Source organism: Lepisma saccharinum, chromosome 2, assembly GCF_977018435.1.
Source record: "Lepisma saccharinum chromosome 2, izLepSacc3.1, whole genome shotgun sequence".
Classification (NCBI taxonomy): domain Eukaryota; kingdom Metazoa; phylum Arthropoda; class Insecta; order Zygentoma; family Lepismatidae; genus Lepisma; species Lepisma saccharinum.
In genome coordinates, this window is record NC_139230.1 from 5,293,874 (window position 1) to 5,317,248 (window position 23,375).

The 23,375-nt window shown below is 35.6% G+C and overlaps 1 protein-coding gene across 1 annotated transcript in view; it reads right to left on the reverse strand.

Annotated features, from left to right (window-relative positions):
- AMPKalpha (AMP-activated protein kinase alpha subunit) overlaps window positions 1–23,375 on the reverse strand; it is a 65,982-nt gene that overhangs the window by 38,883 nt on the left and 3,724 nt on the right. The window contains exons 2-5 of the mRNA XM_083116973.1: window positions 13,039–13,180; window positions 12,454–12,547; window positions 6,124–6,268; window positions 1,509–1,715 (exon numbers count right to left, since the gene is read on the reverse strand). Coding sequence (XP_082973099.1) covers window positions 1,509–1,715; window positions 6,124–6,268; window positions 12,454–12,547; window positions 13,039–13,180 — 588 coding nt within the window. The remainder of the gene's footprint in view (window positions 1–1,508; window positions 1,716–6,123; window positions 6,269–12,453; window positions 12,548–13,038; window positions 13,181–23,375) is intronic.

The window sequence follows — 23,375 nt, forward strand, 5'->3', positions numbered from 1 at the left end:
CTTTTGCACTCTTTCTGCCGACAGTTCTGCATGTTTTCAATAGAGAAAATGTGAGAGATCATTTCTACAGTGCCTTTCATGGTCAAGTTGTCCGTGGAGCAGCAGTTACCATGCCAGGCAGTAAGAGCACATCTGCTGGCAAACTTCTAATGTAGGGCTTCAAGTTTAAAAGGTTGGTAGTTTGCCATGCAGACATCATGGATACGTCTCTTTCTTGTGCAAGGGACCTTGTTGTTGTTGAATTGTTGAGGAGTATGTTCCAATTGTGCTCCAACGTTGTCTAGTTTCTCTGTAGTAAGTACATGCCATTTCACCCTTCACTTCTTATCAAGAACAGACCCTCTTTCCCTAAATTTGTTCACAAGTTTTCGAATACTTTCACTGTGTAAAACAGGAACATCTGGAAATTCTGCTACAAAATACCTTCTAACTCTCCCACAAGAAGCCATAATGATGTAAGAGTCATACGTAAAAATTCGTTGTTTAAAATTTTACATATAGCATGGCATTATTAGACTGCAGGAAAGCACCAGTAATACATAAACTAAAACAAAACAATCTAAAACACTTGATAACACCTTAAAACTTCACAAACACAAGCAAACTGGACATGAGCGATGTGGATACTGAAGCATCCAGTGCCAAGTTCAGTGTAAAGCTGTGGCTCTAAATGCCAGCAGATACACTCTCACTGCCCTGCACTCGAACCACCATTCAATGGACAACTCGGCCGTGAAAAGCACTGTACTTTTCTCTCTTTTATGTTTGGGGAAATGTGTTTCCTAATCTCTCTAAGACAAAGAAAGTGGGATGGGGGATGGGTGTAGGCAGCCATGTCAAGCTCAATTTGGAATCTCCTAATTTTTTTTTTCAAAAAAATGTAGACATAAGTAACATTTTCTCAAAGGATGGTCGGTCCTTTGGGGTACTTTCCTAGAGAAATTCAAAAGCCTAGTTTATATCTCTTAGGTGCTATGACCAATGTTTGTGAATTTTCTACCTGCAAGTGGCTACTATGCTCTTCTAGTATAGCATGACACAACTTTATATTTTAAAATTAAGTTTCAAATTATTTTCAAATACTTTGCATGATTCAAGGTACATAATAGTGCCACATTCTAAAACTTTTATATTCACTTTGTTTCATTGTGGCACATAAATCATTGAAAGGGAAACTTTGTGAAGTTTCCTTTCTTCTTTATCATCTTTTAACTGAGCTTGGAGGGAGGTAGGATGTCAAAATTTGCTCTCTGGAAGACCCCCCAAATAAAAACTACAATAAACAGTCCTACATTTTTTGTGCATGCCTGAAAGTTTCAAAAGTGTGTACTTAAACACCATCCATTCTGCGAGGGTTTACAGTGCAAGAAAGGTCGCATCTGTAAACAGTTAAGTGGTGCAAATTGAACCCTCCTTACTTATGGTGATATACTCAAGCGTCTTGGTAGAATATTAAATTAACTCACTCTAGTATTATACATAATTAATACTATATGATCATTGCTTACATTTTATCTTTCTGAACAGTGTAGGTACATGTTCATCATCAAATGGCAGTGTTCCACAAAGGAGGGCATACAATATTACACCGCATGACCACATATCTACTTCAGGGCCTGCATATAGTTTGCCTGATATAACTTCTGGTGCAGCATAATTAGGGGAACCACAGCTTGTACGCAGAAATTCTCCATCCATCATCATGTTAGACAGACCTGAAATTTTTAAATTGCTTTAAGTAAATTGAAATAAATGTAGCAACAAAATACACCCAAATGATCAAGCAGTAAATAACTGAAATTTCCAGCACATGTATTTCACTCTCCAAAATTTGTATGCATTCTACTCCAATTGTAATACTAGAATAATACTAGAAATGTAACTTGACAAGAAAACTTGTTTGAAATGCATTTGAAAAATATTATTTAAAACTGAATGTAATTTCTATTTATATTTCATTTTCTAGATATGTCAAGGAGATTCCTGGCAAGTACAGTGTGGCCAGAAAGTCCCTTTACACCAGAACTAAATGCGTGTAACAATGTAAGATGGTAAGATATTTAAGATTTTTACCTCCCATCCTGATCATTGATATGGCAACAGTGCTCCTCACATGATTTGCCACGTGACTGCCCGCAGAGGGAGAATAAAGTCTGTGCGTTGACCGGTTCATTGTCACACCTTTCCATGTTTGGTGAACAACAATGGCAGATACCAGTGACTTCACTTTGGAGGAGCACTTAGTGACAAGTGTGTGGGTCCATGAACGGAAGCACAACAACGAAAATATGCCGCAGGTGATGGATAGGTTTCGTGAACGGTTCGGTAAGGAGCCACCAAGTCGTCAGACTTTGATCATGTGGGAGAAGAAAGCTTTTTGTCTGGGAAGTGTTTTGGATGCCCCTCGTTCTGGTCATCCATCAACCCGAAAGGAAACGTGTGCAGACATTAGTGTGACAGTGACAGTCAGTGATGCATTCACCCTGCAAGTCGACCAGAAAGCATTCTGCAGAACTTGGAATTGCAAGGAGCGCAATGCAGCTCCACATGAAAATGGACTTGGCCTTCACGCATTCCGGCCAATGGCCATCAATGGGCGCATCAAGCTGTGCAGGGATAATGGAGGTGCACATATGGATGTTTTGGACAACTAACTGTAAATATTATTCATGTAGGGATGAAATAAGTGGAGGTGTATAGGGACTTTCTGGCCACCCTGTACAACTTATCTCCTGCACAATATCGCATGAGCAGATTAAGGAGGCAAACAATTTCCCTCACCTAAAGACAGTAAACTAACTTGTTAGACAATGGACATATTTTGAACTGTAGTAGTTTTCTATTGTTAAAATACAAATAAAACACATTCAACAATTATATCTTTATAATAGGTTATAGCTAAGTTCGCAACAGGAGATCTACTGACTGGAATTATGCAATCAATTTTGCTTCCAAGAATTGAATGTGAATTCCTTCACAAATGTTATAGTGATTGGCTATTCCATTTAAGGTCATTTATTTACATTATTAGATTAACTGTGACATGGAAGACACCAGGACTAAGGAATGAAAGGAACAATACAAGAAAATATTCATCCCAATTGTTTCATAATTTTCAACCTGGGGCATGCATATCCATTTGAAGTCTACATGGGCAGGTATGATTCACTGAAAGGAAACCTCAATCAACCAACGAGACAGCTATTGAGCTGACACTTGTAATACAGAGGTTGTCCAAGGTCAGATGCCTGGCTCACTGTAGAAGTGGGGTTACACTTTACATATTTACAAATGTGCATTTTGGGTGCAATTTTTCTTATCTTGTGACCAGCATATATTGTTTTTAATGAAAAACGAAATGTTAAACAACACATTGTAGTGTTAATTTTTCATGTTTTTGAAAGGTGTGAGCTGCATTTTGCTACCATGTTTTGTCACCAAATAATGTGAAATGACCTGCAAAATGTGTGATAAGGTCTTAAACACAAAATTTAGGGTTTATTTACAGACACAACATCTTCTGAGGTCAGAATTATACTGCAAGTTATGCAAATCACAGAAAATTGATTAAGAGCATGCAGTACAGTTTCCGCGAGGCAAGGAGAAATGCATTGCATTTATGGGAGTATTATTTTGTTTGTTCTCTTGGGAATATCAAACTTCCGATGGCATGCATAAAGATATCAACAGAAAGAGAGCAGTTTGAAGATATGATTGACAAGCAGAAAAATCAAAAATTCCATTTGATTAGTCGTAACTTGAAGTTGATTCCCCATAACGAATATATGTGATTTTGAATATTCTTATTCATCGTGTCTACCATAATAATCAACATTAAAAAAGCTTCCACTTGCAACATTGAGAGAAATTCATACTCTTGCATATGCCCAGTTTCTTTCCTTAGAAGCAGTGCCCATTTGGATGATATTGAAATAAATGCTTGATTGATTTGGTGTTTTAAGTCCACTTTATGCACAGTAAGGCTAATCGAGGCTGGATCTACAGTTTAAAGTGGGATCCAAACCAACAAGTGCCTCCACCGGGACCCCTTGATTACAAGGTGGCGACGCTACCACTGCGCCATCGGGTAGGCCCTTATTGAAGGGAAAAGTATACAGAAATATAGCCTGCACAATCGCAGGCCTGAAAGAAGCTATACATCAAGAGATTGAAGTCATTACCAAAGCCACTTTAAGAAAAGTATTCCAGATTTTGGAGAGACGTGTACAAGAGTGCTTGCATGTGGAAGGGGACCATTTTCAGCATCGGATATGAGCAGATCCTGTTTTACATTCTCCAAGGTATGTGCATACAAAATTCCAATACAAACTTTAAGTAAATGACAGCTTTATGTACAAAAGTTTGGGGCCTCTAGTGAAGGAATCACCCTGTATAAGTTTGATTTCTGTATGCAGAGTATAATCTCAAATCATCTTAAAAACAAAAAGCACGGCACTAAAGAAGAGTGTGAGGTACTGGAAAATCATTTTGTCTGTCTTGAAACTCTGGTACTGATTTCACTCAAACGTAATCTCCAGCAAGTGCATTAAGTATCTAGCAGCTAGAAAATTTCACATAAATTCATTTCAATTTATAGCATTAACATGTGATGAGTTTGTACTTTCTTTCTACTGTGAAGGGGCTCGAAATATTCACATCAAAATGTGGTTTTCATTGCTGAATCGAATTCCATAGGTTTTCATTGAGCATTTTATATTAAGTTGCCTTCCTAGTATCACCAAATTATTTCCATATTTCTGTATACTATGCCCAAGGGAGCCAATGTGTAAAGTCCTGTTTGAACCATGAATATACCTGTTACTGCACAGGGAAGTTTGAAGCACATGGATGATGTCAGCCCACTTTTGTCCACTGTCCGTTGAAAGCTGGCTTCTCGCGTGGTGCCAGCCTCAAGTGGCTTCATATAGCTTCAGCCTAAAGCAGCATCACCCAACTAAAGCCTCAAGCAGCCTCACATGATTTCTCACAAGGCCTCAGCCTCAAAGCTACATTTTCATCTCAGTCTCATATGTGTCTGTGAGGCCAAGATGGGGCTGGGTTTCATAAGAATGAACTTCTCTTGACTAGGGATGGGCTGATATGAAATTTTGACCGATACCAATAAAGTACTGATATAAAATTTAATGGTACCAATATTCTACCAATCCGATATAAAATTCCAAATGGTCCTCAAAGAACCTGAATGGTTCATTCACCTCCTTAATAAATGTTTGTTTTGACTGCTGTGCAAATAAAGTTGCATATTTAGACATTTACTTTTTTTACAAAAAAAGTAGGGCATGGAGATTAAGATTATCCATGAAAATTATAACAAAAAGCATAATTTTGGTCTAAATTATAATATATTTATAGATAGATCAGTAAAATAATCGGTAATTTAACAATATGCTGATTTACCTATATCGGTGATACCAACAGAGTACCAATTAATCTGTCCGATCTCTACCTCTGACCAATACTGCTGCCAATACTAGTACACTTGGCAATTTAAAATTTATTTGGTATGGCACTAGTTCATATCAGTGATTAAATTAAAATGAACATCCAACTCTAATAAGATCTACACAAATTTCTCAATTTGCATGTTGGGAATCCATACGATTTATTTTATTTTATTGGGGAGTCACCATATGTTGTACAAGGCAACAATGTTAGTCACTCTGCTACTGGGTTTAACTTTGTTCATCATGTTGCACATCACTCATTTCCTTGACAGACTGAACAGTCTTTTGCTGCCTTTTCTCTCATGTTTTGCTACTTTGAACTCCTTGCATTAGAAAAGTTGATAAAGGGGGAAAATTATATTTACCTCTTTGCTACGGGTTCAAGTCAATGCTTGTTTACTACTTCAATATGAAAACGTTACCACACAAAGCTATTATCTTTCACAACAATGTAGCTTTTCCACAATTCAATGTATATTTTTAAAAATATTCTTTTCATTGCCATTGTCAGACTTCTGAATTTCATTACAATATTCACTGGGTATTATACAAATACACTACAGGGCCATTGACATAAACTCAACATAGAACAATTATAGAAATATGTAGACAGCCTGACAATTTAAATCAATCACATACATCTAATTATTAAACATACCAAAGTCTGCTATTTTGACATGAAGATTATGGTCTAACAGTAAGTTCTCTGGCTTCAAATCTCTATGAACTATCATATGCCGATGGCAATAATCAACGCCAGAAATGATCTGTTGAAAGAAGCGTCTCGCTTCATGCTCCTTAAGCTGAAATGAGACCAAAATTTGCAGTTATGACAACATGTTTAATTGTAAATAAAAACATGTCATTTAATTATGTATACTTTTACAAGACAAGGACATACTGATTATAAATTCCACTAGGTCAAGAAGGAACCTGGTTGACATTCTCAGGAGGAGGCATCCTGTGCTGATACATATGATGAACCATGTTATTAAACGTAGCACACAACAAAGCCAGCAACACAATTTCAACCCTGTATGGGAGCATGTACTGAAAAGTGACTTTTATATGCTACTGTCAACTATCTCATGTGCAAGAGCAAAGTACAGTCTTGGATACATTCACCTTGAAAACAATCCCATTCAAAGTCAGTGGGGTTGATACAATGGACTGTACAAGCCTCTCTCCAATACAATGGTGTAATTACATAAATGCATTTTCAGGTATACTACATGAAGACAATGTTCCTAATTCAATCGACACCACCACCACAACAACAAAAAAAAAATGTCCACTCTAGCTATTTAAAAAGACAAATCTTTCATAATTCAATGTACCTTCCTTTACACAGAGATAATCATTTTTGCTTCTATTGTAGGCATGACATGATTTCTGCTGCTGAGAAGAATGATTTGTACACATTACCAATTACAAAATATTCAATTGATAAAAGTTATTGAACACACTAGCTACTTTTTTTAAAATTTATCCACATACACCAAAAACTTATCAATAATTCTCTTTTTATATATATATCACTGGCATATTGCATTGATTTCTGCTTCATTTCTTTCTGCTGTGGTTCCAGGGCACTTACAGGTTGGTAAATAAGCATATCGTCTAGATATAATCCTACTACGATTGAATGTACTTGCTCCACCAATGGTTGCAATTAATTAAGATCCACCAAATGGTGTGTGCAAGACCCAAACAGGTGTTAATCACTGGCTATCAGTTTGGGGGTATACTGGCCAGACAAGCACAATAACTAACAGAGTATATTTCCCCAACTTCAATAAATACATGGACACGATGGAGAAAGATCAATAAGGACAGTGTGGGGCATGCTTGCCTGAAATTCACAGATGGGCTGTTTATGTCTATGCAAAATGTAACTCTCTCAAGAAGGGATCAAAAAGAAGACCTTCAGAAAACAGATTTAACCACTCTGCCATTTCACCAGCCGTGTAAATTGTAATTCTTACCGCTCTTTTGTGTACAACGTGGATGTAACACAATACTATTTATGCTTATAATTTATTTTATGCTGGAAGAGGGCTTGGAAAATGTGTGTCCAAGGTATGGTTTTTAATGCTGGAAGTATATAGTTTTAAGTTGAGAATTTTGAACCCCCTCCCAGCATTAACAAATGATCCTTGTGGTTCTGTTCTGTCTGCAGAAGAGAGCATGGATGCCTTCCTTACAACTACAATCCCAGCCTCAGGAAGTCCACTGAAAATGACCAGGCAATAAAGGAGGAACAGAAATCTGGAAATTGCTGTAAGTTTTATTATATTATGTGACAGAGTGCACTGGAAATCTGTTCCCGGAACACAAGCAAATCATATTACAAAACACTACATGAAATCCACATTGCGGCACAACATGCTAAGGTGAAATATGATAATATGCTGTATCTGTGAAACTAAAATAGCTTTACATATTTTCTTATGTGCACATAGGACACACAAGCTTCTTTCCCATTCAACACATATGAACTATGTTGCCTGTATTGATGAACCTATTTACATATTTCATCAGACTCAGGCACATTTTAATGATTTAGAAATTCACTACAGATGTTGGTTAACAAGTATTTAGTGTTCAATGAAATATAAGGACATGTTCCACAATATACTAATTATATACCATGTCCTTCAGTGTAGGTTCTACTCGAATTTTCTACACCACTGTACAGGTGTCTAAGCATTAGCTCTAAACATTACATGCGCATGGTGTAAAATTACTATCGTGAAATACCAACATGCACATATGTGTGCATGTGTTACAAAAATATCTCATTTATAGATACTTGGTCAGTATTGGACAATTACAGTATATGGGTTCATCAGTAAATTTGCAGATATTCTAACAATTTAGTATTTCCCTTGATGCAAATATTTCCACAATTCTACCAACTTTAACCTTTTATCAGCTGGAGCCTCGGCATACCTGTATTCTCGTTGAAGTAGGCACCTTTTCAAACTTGCCGCGAAGTACAAAATAAAAATTGTAGCTCTAGAACTAATTGTCATAGAGAGTTGAAATTGGTTTTGTTTTCTTTCTTAAAGACAGAGATAAAATTTATATGTTGGGCCTCCCAATAATTAGTGTTAAAGGAATAAGAAGAAGAAAATTGAATTTTTTTTAAAAAATTGGCCCCTGAGTTATGGCTCTTTTTTCTAAAATTTATCCCATAATACCAAAAGGGAAACAAAGAATTTCATATGTAAAGTGTTGCAAATTTGGATGTTTTCAGACTAATTTTGAATACCCACGGCCTTCGTTAACCATGTATACCACATCTATGATGAAACAAAGGACTTTTTCAAATGCTGCTTGTTAATAATAGTAACAATAGATATATTGTTTTGTAATTCGAGTATGTAATACCTTTAGAGGTACAATAATGAACAAAAAAGACAAAGCTCAAATACAGACTACAGTTTTCAAGATATGGTGTGTTAATTCTGCCATGTGGTCTAGGCAAATTTCGAACATCAGGACTTTGTCTCCTCATTTCCCCCTGAATCCTTAACTAATAGACATTGGTTAAAATGTTGTTTTTACTCATTCTTACACACAGAATTTTTTTTTTTTTCAAAAAGATGCAGTAGTTTAGAAGTTATAGAAATTTTTTCAAATCTATTCCATAATATTATGGGGGTAACAAACAGAAACAAAGGACTTTTTCAAACGGTGCTTGTTATTAATAGTATCAATGGATATATTGTTTTGTAATTCAAGTATGTCATGTCTTCATATGTATATTAAAGAAAAAAACACACAGAACTGAAATATCATGTGTATGTTAATTGCTGCCATGTGCTGCAGGTTGATACAACGACAATCTGGGGATAGAAGGTTAATATTTTCATATTATCTTTCCAAATATACTAAAGGCAAAATTCATGTATATACTGCTGGTTAAATCCATTTCTAAATATGTAATTTATTTTTCTAAGGCAAAACTCATAAGAACTGAGTGTTCAGCATTTTATACATGACTACAGTTTATCATTAGTATATCTTATAATGGTATTGGCAGTAGTAAAATTTCCATAACCATCCATCCATAGTAGGTATGTAATTATGATATACACATTTAAACAATGTTCTCAGGTTGCCATACAGGTTATGTCAGTGTTTACTTCATAAAGGGTGTGTTGTGGTAATAATATCCTGTGAAGTGAACACCGAAACACCTTTTTGAATCACACTGCCAGGAAAGCTACGATCCAATTTATTTTTGTGCCTTCAACCATAAAGAAAAAATGTGATAGGTCACAATTGATCACCACAATAAAAATAACAAAAATTACTACCTTGAAGAACAGCAAAAAAAGTAGTAACATTTTTCATAGTATCTGGGGAAAAAATATAATAATGCACAGCAAGTGTGACAATATTAAATTAACACTCTCACTGAATAGTCAACTGATAATAATCTGTCTACATAAAATACTAAGTTATCATTGTAAATATATGTACACTGAAAACTTAAATAAAAGTCCCATGCATGAAAAAAAAGGTTGCTTGCACACTAAATTAACCACATTAAAATCTCTCACATGACTTGCACTTCTCAAGATCTATTTTGGTTCTGTGTGTATAAAAATGGAATTTGTATAATACTCAACATTTCTGTCAACAGCTATAAATGTTAGAACACAAACATTACACTGCAAATTTACAATGTCAAGATTTTTGCAATAATACATTCATAGACTTTTCATGCAATTATAACATCAGAGGGTATTTTTTTCTGACAATATAGTATTGTTACGGGTTCGATGCCCGATGGAGGCACATAGTGGTTCAGATCCCACTTTGAACTGTAGGTCCAGTCCCGATTAGCTTTACTGTGCATAAAGTGGACTTTAAACACCAAACCAACCAACCAATATAGTACTGTTGATGATTTACTGGACATCCCAAGTCCTTGCATTTCTCATAGGCTGTACAGAATCAAGAATGATAAAGGGCTGATATGGATGATTTTTTCAAATCAATATTCCTGGCTATTATTCACACAGACATGCCATGTTCATAATTTAGTCCCCTTCTATAACTTAATATTAACTCTAAGCAAGGCACATCATGTGAAGTGCCAAAATATTGGGAAATTGTGAAGGAAGTAAGTAGTGTGCATGAGTAAATCACTGAAATTTGGTAAAATACTGTGTATGTCAGTAATATATTATTGCTGGGTGCGTATTACTCACTATATAATATAAACAATACTAAAAATAGTATAACATTAGTTTAAAGAACTACTTACATAAGTGAGTATGCAATTGTTGAAGAATGACGTTTCAGGGTACAACTGAACCCTTCATCAGGTTCATATTTTTTCTATGCACTAAAACATAATGCTGTGTTGTAAAGTGTAATATGAGGATTAGGTAGAGGATTGACTTAAAAACACTTGAAACTGTCCTTGACATATTTCAATTTAAAGAACCTCACTATTTAAAAGACCTAATACAACGGAAAACACCCATATCCATTAAGATTCTTTAGAAACAGGCACTCGTAAAAAAGATAAAAACACGCACGGTTGCACAGCTGGCACTGGTGAAACAACTTCAATTGGAGAAGAGTGGGCAGTTGTACCCTGAAACGTAATTCTTCAACAATGCATACTCACTGTCGTAAGTAGTTCTTTAAACTAATGTTATACTATTTTTAGTATTGTTTATATGTCAGTAATGTGAGCAAATATAATAATCAGGGAATGGATTTATATGTAAATACATATTTATGTATGAAGATGAAATCAGTTACATTTTGTATTATCTTTCCACATAATGGTATGTAGACTTGAAAAATTCAGCTTTATTTTCCATATTTGTACATATATTAGGTTTTGGCTCACATTTTACATGTTTTAGTTATTTTTACATTTTATTTCATATTTCAGAACATATCTCAACATTCGTGATGGATGTGGTAAACGTGGTTTTCGTATTTTCGCGTTGCACAATTTAATGGCTATTTCCGATTAATTTCGAAGACTCTAAGTCTTCATTCAATAAGGGTATGGGGTCTGGAGCGGAGATGCCATACCCTTAGTAAATAAAGTAGAGAGTCTTCGAAAATAATCGGAAATAACCATTAAATTGTGCCACACAGAAATACAAAATTTCACGTAAGTAATATCTCAACATATACTTCGTATTGTGCAATAACTACATGTTCCCATGTGATCAAAAGAGTTGGATGAATTTCTTGTGAATAACTGACAAAGTTTGAAGCAACGTTAAACTAACGAAAGTTTATGACCTTTTTTATACCCTGCAATTGAGTTAATTACACGTTTTCTGTCATCCAATTTTTTTTTCAAATTGACACCTTACTGTTTGCTTTTGCTATTGTAAACCACTTGAAATTCATGTTTATTTACAAATATTGTCAACAATAGAGAATGAGGGCTCAAGCATCAGCTCCTCATTGTTACAAAATTTATTTTGGCAATGTTGGACAAGAATCCCAAGTTGAGCAGCTCATTGCTAACCCCACCCTTGCTACTATAGTTGCTTGCCTGACAGCAGCACCAAAAGCAACGATTTTGTGGCACACATATGGGATTTGCTTCTGGTTTCTCTTCAAGACATTCACGGTAATAGTTACAATGCCGAGACTGTATTTTATGTAGCTCGTGTAGTGTCTTATGTTATCAAAAAGGTGAATTTTTACAATTTTAAGTCCCTATTTAACTCCATATTTTGGTGAAAACTAAATAATTTTTTACTACATGTAAATCCGTTCCCTGATAATAATCTATGCTAAAACTATAGTCTGAATTTGAGTTTACATCACACACACACAAACTCACACTCATGCACAAATGTGTGTTTCTTTACATATTCAATTTACGCCAGTTATAGGTAACAGGATAATTAAATATGCATCTAAGTATATTTTATATAGTTCTAAAATATTATATATACTTCAAGAAATACAACTTTGTAACACACTCACTCACCTTTCCATGTTTAACAATGTAATCAAAGAGCTCTCCACCAGAAACATATTCCATAACCATAAATATATCTGTTGGTGTGCTTATAACTTGGTACCTGCAAAAAGTATTTCCTTTTATTCAATAATCATAGCAAGCAATCACTTGACATTAATTGTAAAGCTGTTTTCAATTCAAACAAAGAACAAAGCTGGTCTTTACTTTAAACACTACAACAAACAACAAAATAAAGCAGGGTGTCAATGATAATCCAAGATCTGGGCAATCTTCAACCACGTCTACTCCCAACAACAAGGTTTACATAAGGAACATCCTACAAGAAGGCCACGATATGGCAGTGCTTATGCTGTCTGAATATGGTGGAAAGATGAATGTGGTACCCAGAAATGCTACAAATTTATAACTCACCCTGGTAGTAATGAAAACACAGTCTACATCAAAAACTAAATGCACTCTTTGCCTCTGAAGCTGAAATATGAGTAATGTTTATATGTTTTCAAATCAGAGAAAGTTTTGTAAAGATTTTTTGTATTAAATCCACACAAAAGCTAAAGTTAAACCAATTTAAGAAATCATGTACCAACTTACAACTTGATGATGTGAGGATGTCGGAAAAGTTTCAAGTTTTGTATTTCCCTCCTTATCTTTCCAACTACATCCAAACTTTTGATCTTTTGCCTGTTAAGTATCTTCACAGCAACTTTGTGTTTTGTAAGCTGATGTTCCCCAACTATAAAACAAAGAAAATAAAATATGATAAAAGTATGTTACAGAACATTTGGTGGACTTATAAATTAAATAACTTTTAACAGTCCTATCTGGCATGTTTCCCAGTTTCGATATACAGCACACAGGCATGTGCATGCACACAGAGAGCTCACACTAGTGTACATTTGTGCTTATTTTAAGCGCAAAATTTAGCATCTCATCTCATACTCAAACAACATATCTTGAACATCAATTGACATCTGCCTCTGTTGTTGCATAGGAGCAACAAAATGGTAATACAAAACATATACCAAATCTAGCCATAAATACTGTTGCACACTATTTTGTGAATAAGTTGAATATGAAAAGATTTTCTCAGGCTATCAGGGTAGAAGCTGAAGTTTAGTGTGATGTTAGCTCTTGAAAGCTTGGAATACTTTTCACAACTCACCTGATCGATAGCCCGAGAGAATCTTTTCATCATTCATCGCCAGGAAAGCTTCAAAACTTACTTCAAGTTAAATATGGTTTCAGATTTTCAAAATTTCTTTTAGTATGTTTCACTTACATATATTACACACAAGTAAGACAAATCAGTTTTGAAAATGTCCACTTTTTGCTCTCACACAGGCTTGAAGTGTGTCTGGCCAGGTATTTATTGCAGCACAGATGTCTTGATGGTTAAGTCCGCCACTGCTGCCATCAAGGTGCACTTATAACTTTCAATTCTAGGGTGCCACTTCTTGCAGACAGTCCCCTGTAGCACTGACCACAGTTTGAAGCCCAGGGTATTGAGATCAGGGCTATCAGATGGCTAATCAACAGTGGAGATGAAATAGAGTACACTGGTCTCAAGTTACAGTCGTGTCATCCTCGCCTTATGAGATGGACAGAATTCATTGTGAAATATTGTTTGGTTCACCGGCAACACGAGAGGGTTCAGGACACTTTCCACATACACATTTGCATGGGTTTTTAAGCCCTTTTCAAAAAAGTAAGACCTAGTAAAACTCTCATAGCTTCCCCCTCCCCCCCCCCCACCCCAAACCATGACTGAGGAGGGCTGGTGGTATCTCTGAACATTGGAAAATCTCTCACAAACTGCTAGAGAGCCTAAAGAATACACTCTTTCATTTTCACAGTTAAAATTTTCTTCAGTGGCGAACACTGTCTCATGAGTGAAGAGAATCCTGCGATGCAAGTTGGTGCAGTACCGCTGCAGGAGTTGTCTCCATTTCAGTTCCCTCTGCTTCTTCAAGTGTGGCATCAGGAAATATCCAGTACTCCGCTGGTAAGCTCCAAGTTCAAGGCCTTTTATTAAGTACCCTGGACATTGATTGTTGTGAAATGTTCATCTCCCGTGCCATTATCACTTGCTTCCGGGTGTGATTTTGGCAGGTGCGAGTCACCACTGGTTCTATAGCTGCCACTGTTCATACAGTGTAAAGTCAACCAACTCTTGAGCGATCTTTCACACTACCAGTCTCAGTGAATCTCTGGATTGTCTGATACACAAACCTTTTGCTGATCTTCAGGGTTTTTAGGGTCTGGAAAATCTCAGTGGGTTACTTTCCAATCACATGCAGAGCAATTACGGCTACTCTGTTTTCATATTCGCCCCACTTAATGCTAAGCACAAAAAGATATACACTACTCTTTCTAACCTGAACTCACAATGGTCAGGAGTGAGCATCAGCACAAACGTGGTTTCCGAGCTTGACAACCGGATATACAGCCCAAGCTGAAAGTTTGTAACCGTATTTATGGCAAGACTAGATACACTTCTGTTCACATAAAGTGGCACACTCGTTTGAGTTGAAGTTTAGCTTCATAGGTGATCATGTCTGGCAGTACAGCCGAAGTAAGTGTACAGAAAGTAGCAGTGTTGCTTACTATCAAACATTTTAACCACATGCAGAGAATTTTGTGTCTCTTACACTCAAAGAAAAGATTGCAGCGTAAATATTAATTAACTGGACTGTCCATGTCTACAATGAAAGTAATGTAAATGTAAAAAAATTGTGAAAAATATATTTAAAAGACCTCATTGACGTTCGTGAAGAAGTGGTTATCACAATGCATTAGAATGCGAGGGCCCCGGGTTCAAATTTGGCCTGAGCATGGGTTTTCTTTTTGAGCATTCCTTCATCATTGTGAGTAAACGAAAATGGAAGAATTAGCAAGGCAGAAATAGTGCTGTTGTAATTCCTGAAAATGATGCAAAAAAAAAACCTTTTTCTTTTGGAAAAAGTGTTATCCTAGCCCGGGAGAAGGCTTGAAGAATATATAAACTCTTTCCCCACCCACTTTGGCAAACATAATTGCAAAGTCGGCACTGAAATCCGAAAGCAAGAATAGTATATGTCACAGCCAGGGATGCAAATGAAAGAAGGTACCCCCTCCCCCCCCCCCACACACACACAGCAGTCATCCAGGCTATTAACAATAAGTCAATGGTTTTTCTCTCATTTAACTTTAACAGTAAATTTATTTTTTTTTAAAAAATAAAAATTCTCAGGCTTTCCTTTTTTACATGTGCACGTTGGTTTCATAATGGAGCACAAAAATTGAATGGTAACACTCGTAAAATCCATACTGCTGAATGAATGTCTCCAGAATAATGACTCTTCTTTTTTAAATTAATAGTTTAAAAATAATATATGTGCCGTTGGTTAATAAGATTTGTCGTCACATAGCAGAATCCACTATGTTGACGGAAGCTAGATCACAATCATCATTTAGGATTGGAAACACTAACCTTCCATAAAAGCACGACTTCCCAACATCTTAATTAATTTTCATGCACAATCTTGACTTGTATTCTGTCAGGAATGTCAACAGCATACAAACACTATCTGATGAAGCATATTGCTTTCAAACAAGTGTAATTATCGAAAAGTGACATCAAAAGTTTCGAGCTGGACAGGAAAAGAGGCAATCTTACAGAGAAATTACCCGGATAGCTTGGTTTCCTCACCGTGGTTTGTGACCATGTCGGTTAAAGGTCAGCTTTGTAAGCTGAAATCCTAGGTTCGATTATCCTCGTGGTCACCCTTTTTTACCAACTTGTAACACATTAATTATTTCATTGTCTTTGTATTTCAGTGTTTTAAAGTGTGATGCAAACTACTATGTGCCTTGATCGAGTATCAAACATGGGACCTCCTGATTACAAGTCGTGACACCAATTGTAGCGTTATATTTTGTTATTGTTCGTGTGGCAAGATGAAAATAAAAATATGACACCCACAGATCTTCTGACAGTCGAGATGATTTTGAGTGTAAAGTGTGTTTTATTTTCTTCATCGTGTTGCGGCTAAAACTTGCTACTTACAATAATCAATACAAAAAATGCATTGTGAAATACAACTGAAGAATAAACGTTCAATATTCTTTGGAAGAAGAGTCACTTATAATTAAGATATTTCAACTCAAATGGAATTTTCGTTTATTACTGACAAAAAAAGAAGGCAAAGAGAAAAGAAAATATGTTAATTTCATGAACTAAGCTTGTAAATGCAAACTTTCTATATAATGACTTCTTAAAATTGCATTTTTTTTGCCCTTTGTGGCTAATCTACGTCTTTTTTAAGTTTCTGCCTCAATTTTAGTGTTACTTTGCTCCAGCTCGAAACTTTTGATGTCTCTTTTTGATAATTACATTTGTTTGAAAGCAATACGCTTCATCAGATAGTGTTTGTATGCTGTACACATTCCTGACAGAATACAAGTCAAGATTGTGAATGAAATTTATGAAGACGTTGGGAAGACATGATTTTGTGGAAGGATAGTGTTTCCGACCCTAAATGATCATCGTGATCCAGCTTCCGTCAACATAGTGGATTCTGCTATGTGACGACAAATCTTATTAACCAACGGCACATATATTATATTATTAACTAACTCACTCCCTAGCCTTCTTAAACCCGAAGGTTCATGGCTGCAGCAACACAGGCCTTCCATCTTTCCCTACCTTGAGCAAGTTCTATATACTCTTTTCCAACCCTACCGATTTCCCTTAGGTCCATCTCAACGTTGTCCCTCCATCTTCGTCTTGGCCTTCCTACAGGTCTCTTACCATCAGGTTTCCCAACAAGAATCCTGTAAACTCTTCTTTCCTCTCCCATTTGTGCCACATGGCCTGCCCACCTAAGTCGTCTTGATTTAATTATTCTAATAATATCTGGACATGAATACAAATTATGTAGTTCTAAATTATGTAACCTTCTCCACTCACCTGTCTCCTCATCCCTTTTAGGTCCAAAGATTTTCCTAAGGATCTTATTTTCAAATACTCTCAATTTATGTTCCTCTTTCAATGTAAGGGACCAAGTTTCACATCCATATAATACTACAGGCAAAATTACTGTTTTGTATATTTTAACTTTTAGTTCTTAGATATTAAACGAGAAGACAAAAGTTTATGAAGAGAGAAGTAACATGCATTTCCTGAATTAAGCGTACTTTTTATTTCCTCTTTAATATAATTTTCATTTGTTAATATTACTCCTAAGTATTTGAATTTGCAAACTGGTTCAAACGAGTTGTTATCAATAATTAGATTTTGATTATTACCTAACACTTGGTTTCGGCCTGTAAGCATATATTTAGTTTTCTCTTTGTTAACTTCCAAACCTATCTCTTTAGCAGTTTTGAAAAATATTTTAGCATTATTCTTAATTGTATTCACATCATCCCCCAGTAAGTCTACATCATCTGCATATGCTAACAACTGAGTCATACCGTTTAATTTTAGTCCTTCTTTAGTTTCTTTTACCTTCCTAACAGCATATTCGAAGGCAAAATTAAAGAGCAATGGAGATAATGCATCTCCTTGTTTTAACCCATCATGAATTGTAAATTTGTCAGACATATTAATACCCACACGAATTTTACTTTCTGTTTCACTGGTACATATTTTTATCATACTAACAAGCTTCTTAGGTATTCCAAACTCTACTAATATATTATATAATTTATCTCTTTTGACCGAATCACATGCTTTTTTGAAATCAATGAATAGCTGATGGACATTTTGATTATATTCCCACTTTTTTTCAAGTGTCTGTCTGATGTGAAAAATTTGATCTGTAGTTGATCTGTTATGTTTAAATCCACATTGATAATCACCTATAATTTCATTAGCATATGGGGTTAGTCTTGTTAAAAGAATGTTAGATAATATTTTATATGTTGTTGAGAGTAGAGAAATTCCACGGTAATTATTGCAGTTCATTTTATCACCTTTTTTAAACACAGGAACAATTATGGATTCTTTCCACTGTTGAGGGATTTCTTCTTTATTCCATATTAAACAAATTAATTTATGAATTTGACATATTAATGAATTTCCACCATATTTAATTAACTCAGCTGGTATTAAATCAATGCCAGGTGCTTTGTTATTCTTTAGCCTTTTAATAGCATCTTTAACTTCAGTCAAGTTAGGTTCTGGAACTAAAGGTTCTGCTGTGTGGACTTCATTTACTTCTGATTTATCTCCTACATGGACATTTAAAAGGTCATTAAAGTAGTTCTTCCATCTATTTAGAATATCGCTTGGGTCAGCTAGAAAATCACCATCTTTATCTTTTATCAAGTTTACTTTAGGTTGCCACCCCTTTCTAAATTCATTTACACCTTTATATAAATCCTTGATACTTTTATTTTTGCTGTTTGTTTCAATTTCGTTAATTTTGCTTTTCAAGTAATCTCTTTTTTTACTTCTAAACGTGCAGTTAACTTCTCGCTTTATTCTATTATAATTGCTTAGATTTGTATCATCAGAGTTATTTAACCACCTAAGTCTAGCCTGATCTCTTATTTCTATTAGATTATGACATTCATTATCAAACCACGGCTTACTTTTTCTCGGTTTATGGTATCCTATACTTTCTTTAGCTGCTGATTCTATTGCATTATGTATGTGCTCCCAATTCTTATTTACGTCTGTTTCATTTATATTTTCATCATCATTTAAATCCTGCAAAACATCAAATCTATTTGACAGTTTAATTTGGTAATCTTTCTTAATTCTTTCATCAGCAAACTTTCCTGTATCAAATTTTATAACTATTATATTATTATTATATTATTTATATTATTTTTAAACTATTAATTTAAAAAAAGAAGAGTCATTATTCTGGAGACATTCATTCAGCCGGTATGGATTTTACGAGAGTGACAATTCTATTTTTGTGCTCCATTATGAAAACAATGTGCACGTGTAAAAAAGGTAAGCCCGAGAATTTTTATTTAAAAAAAAAAAAAATTACTGTTAAAGTTAAATGAGAGAAAAACCATTGACTTATTGTTAATAGCCTGGATGACTGCTGTGTGTATGTGTGGGGGGGGAGGGGGTACCTTCTTTCATTTGCATCCCTGGCTGTGACATATACTTTTCTTGCTTTCAGATTTCTGTTATTTTTCCCATCACATGTTCAGTGCCGACTTTGCGATTCTGTTTGCCAAAGTGGGTGGGGAAAGAGTTTATATATTCTTCAAGCCTTCTCCCAGGCTAGGATAACACTTTTTCCGAAAGAAAAATAAGTTATTTTCTTGCATCATTTTCAGGAATTACAACAGCACTATTTCTGCCTTGCTTATTGTAATTGCTCCCCCCCCCCCCCCCGTTGCTTAGTGTTGCTTTTCTTTCATTTTCGGCTACTCGCAATGATGAAGAGAGAATCAAAAAGAAAACCCATGTTCAGGCCAAATTCGAAATTCGAAACCGGGGCCCTTGCATTCTAATGCACTGTAATAACCACTTCTTCACGAATGTCCCTTAGCCCTTTCCTTTGAGTCTAAGAGACACAAAATTCCCTGCATGTGGTTAAAATGTTTGATGGTAAGCAACACTGCTGCTTTCTGTACACTTACTTCGGCTGTACTGCCAGACATGATCGCCTATGAAGCTGGACTTCGACTCAAACGAGTGTGCCACTTTTTGTGAACAGAAGTGTACCTACTGATATTAGTGAACTGGATTATATTGATTTGGTTCACTTTTCTGCCACTTTTGGCTAATCACAAACATGAGGATGAGTGATGATATGATGTAACAGATGATGCAACACTCACAAAGAACACTTATACCCAGGCTGAGATTCGAACCCAGGACCCCTGGCATCATAGCATGCTGTGCTAACCACTCTGTCATGGATTAGAGAACTGGAGTAACTGAAAGTTTTGATAATACAGTTTGAATGTACACTATCTGATCAAAAGTATCCAGACATTCCATTGAAATAATGAACTGAAGCCTACATGTCCGAGTCCAGTATAAAAGAAGGCCGGCCCTCGGTGGTATTCATGGCAATGAAGTACCAGTAGAATTGGGCAGTCAGTAGAATGCAGTCACTTTGAATGTGGACTGGTCGTTGGTTGACAAAACAAGTCTGTCAGGGACATTTGAGCCCTTCTGCAGTTTACAAAATTGGCAGTTAGTGACGTGACTATGAATTGAAAATGTGAAGCAGCAACCACAACAAAATCACGACCAGGTAGGATGCATACATTGACACACCTGGAGTGCTGAGTGTTGAAGAGGGTATTTAGTGAAAAGCACCAGTCATCATTGGAAACAATCAACTGCGAGTTCCACACTGCTACTAACAGTACAGCCAGTACCATGACTGTGCATTGAAAGTTGAGAGGAATTGGATTTCATGGCCAAGAAGCTGCCCATATACCAAATATTTCTAGTAAATGCTAAACACTGCCTGAAATGGTGTTAAGAGTGACGATGCTACTGGACAATCGAGAACTGGGAAAGTGTGATTTGTAATGATGAATCATGGTGTACCATGTAGTGGTCAGATAGTAAGGTTTGGGTGTGTGGTGTATGCTAGGAGAATGATATCTACCTTCATGTGTAGTGGGAATAATCTCTGTACTCTCAATGTGGCAGGGCACAGGCAGCACATAATGTCAAGTTGTGTACTTGCTACGGTGAAGAACCAGTTCAGTGTTGACTATTGTCAATACCAGCATGACAACACTGTCATAAGTAGGGATTATGCATGAATGGTTTGTGGGAAAATGGGTCCCTGAAAAGGACTGGCCTACCCAGAGCTCACACCTCAACCCCATAGAACTCCTATTGGACAAATTAGAGGGTTGATTTGTGCTAGACCCCAATGTCCCACGTCCCACATTAGTACCTGTTCTGGCCAGGCACATATCTACAGACATATTTCGGGGGGAGGGGGTCAGATTCAAACCAAATGCCTCATAATAATAATAATAATAATGTATAATTTAAAATTATATTATATTACATTAATTGAAATATTCAAATTAACAAGGTAACAATGGTAAGGATAGTGATTCATCATTTGGTTTACGTACAGTTAAGGTCAACAAAATTTGTAAAAAAAAACCACTGGAGTGGCAAGGAAATTAATGTCAAATAGATAAAGAATTGAATTTTTATTGAACACCAGAAAAGCATGTTAGATGCAGTTGACAAAAAGTAAAGTTGGTGGTAATAATTTATGCATATTATTATAAGTAGTAATAAATCTTGCAAATCTTCTATGGTGCTGTCATTCAAAGACGTATGAACCCATTATAATCCTTGCCTTCCAATAAGTTCAGCAAAAATAAATAACCATCCATTAAAGTATATAGGCATTTTTTCATTATTTAATTTGTGATATTTTAATACTTCACTATATTCGTTGTTTAATTTATGTACTTTTCGAGAGGGGGGGGTGTGTTCAGACACCCTCCCCTAAATACATCCTTGGTTCTGGATACAGCTCTTCAGGAAGAATGGCCTGCCAATTCTCCAGAAATGTCCGATAAAACAGAAGAAATAATAAGACATTCAGGGTTCACAAAAACTGCTCCCTCAATTCACAGTGTATGATGTCACATGAAAGATGTTAAGGCAAGGCTCGAAAAATCCCGGTCCCCAGGGTGACTAAAAAATTCAGCCTGGCGACTGTGATCTTATGCTGTAATTTTGATGTGTAAGTGTAAGTTCGCAAATGTGTTTTTTTTTGTTGTTTTTTTTAATCAACGTGAACATTAAAGGGAGTCTGTAATAATTTCTTACTCTGCAAAATGTCTGCAAAATTCAATAGTTGTATGAAATCCAGCCCCACATGACAAACTGAAAAGTTTTAATTTGCTGTAAAAATTGTACAAATAATGGACAATGAACCATGATTATTAGCCCTTGTTTTCTTCTCAGATGAGGCAACATTCCATGTTGACAGATGTATAAATTGGCACAATGGCTGAATTTGGGGCTCAGAACAATCACATATTCTACAGGAACACACAAGTGTCTCCAAAACTCAATGCGGGCTAGAGATCTTATCTTCAATTGAGGTGACACAAGCTAACATTTCCACTTACAATTTTGATTGATTGATTGAGTTTATTTTACTTCACGTTTTGTGCCTCTTGAATTACATGAATTAGTTGCCAAATACATTGAAAAATGGGAGAAAACACTTCTACGACCTTCCGAAATTACACAGAAACTCAATTCCCTAAGAACTTTCTCCTGTAAATTTGAAGAAATCAGATTCCCAGCTTTGACAGTTTTACCAAATGCATTTAGGGACTTTATTTTAATGCTAAAAGGGTTAAATTTTACAATACTAGACGCCTTCGTAATTTCTATCCTACTTCTTACACTCACGAAATACGTAGTCCCGATGAAGTATTTATTTATTTATTTTTTATTTATTTATTGAAATTTACAGTACAGCAGTAGCCATTTTAAACCGGAAAGAAACAACAGTAAAACCGTACACTAGTGTTAAAATGAACACATGAAACAAGATAAAATAAAATAAAATAAACAAATATAAATATAAACATAAACAAGTCGAGACCGTTCCAAGATAAACAGATGTGTTTCACAAAAGCATTATTTATATACAATTTTTTCTATGTTTGTGATAAAAAAAATTGTATATAAATAATGCTTTTGTGAAACACATCTGTTTATCTTAGAACTGTCTCGACTTGTTTATGTTTATATTTATATTTGTTTATTTTATTTTATTTATCTGATGTTTACATGTGGGGGTGACATATAGAAATTGTAAATTGATGTGTAGAAGTTGTAAAATAAGCTTTTCAATTACTGCAATAATTCTCCATATAGAAGCATGGATGTTACAAAAATGGTGTCTTCCGTGAGGAAAAATTGTTTGCCGTTATAGTGCTACAAAACTAAGATTGCTCACACTTGGCCA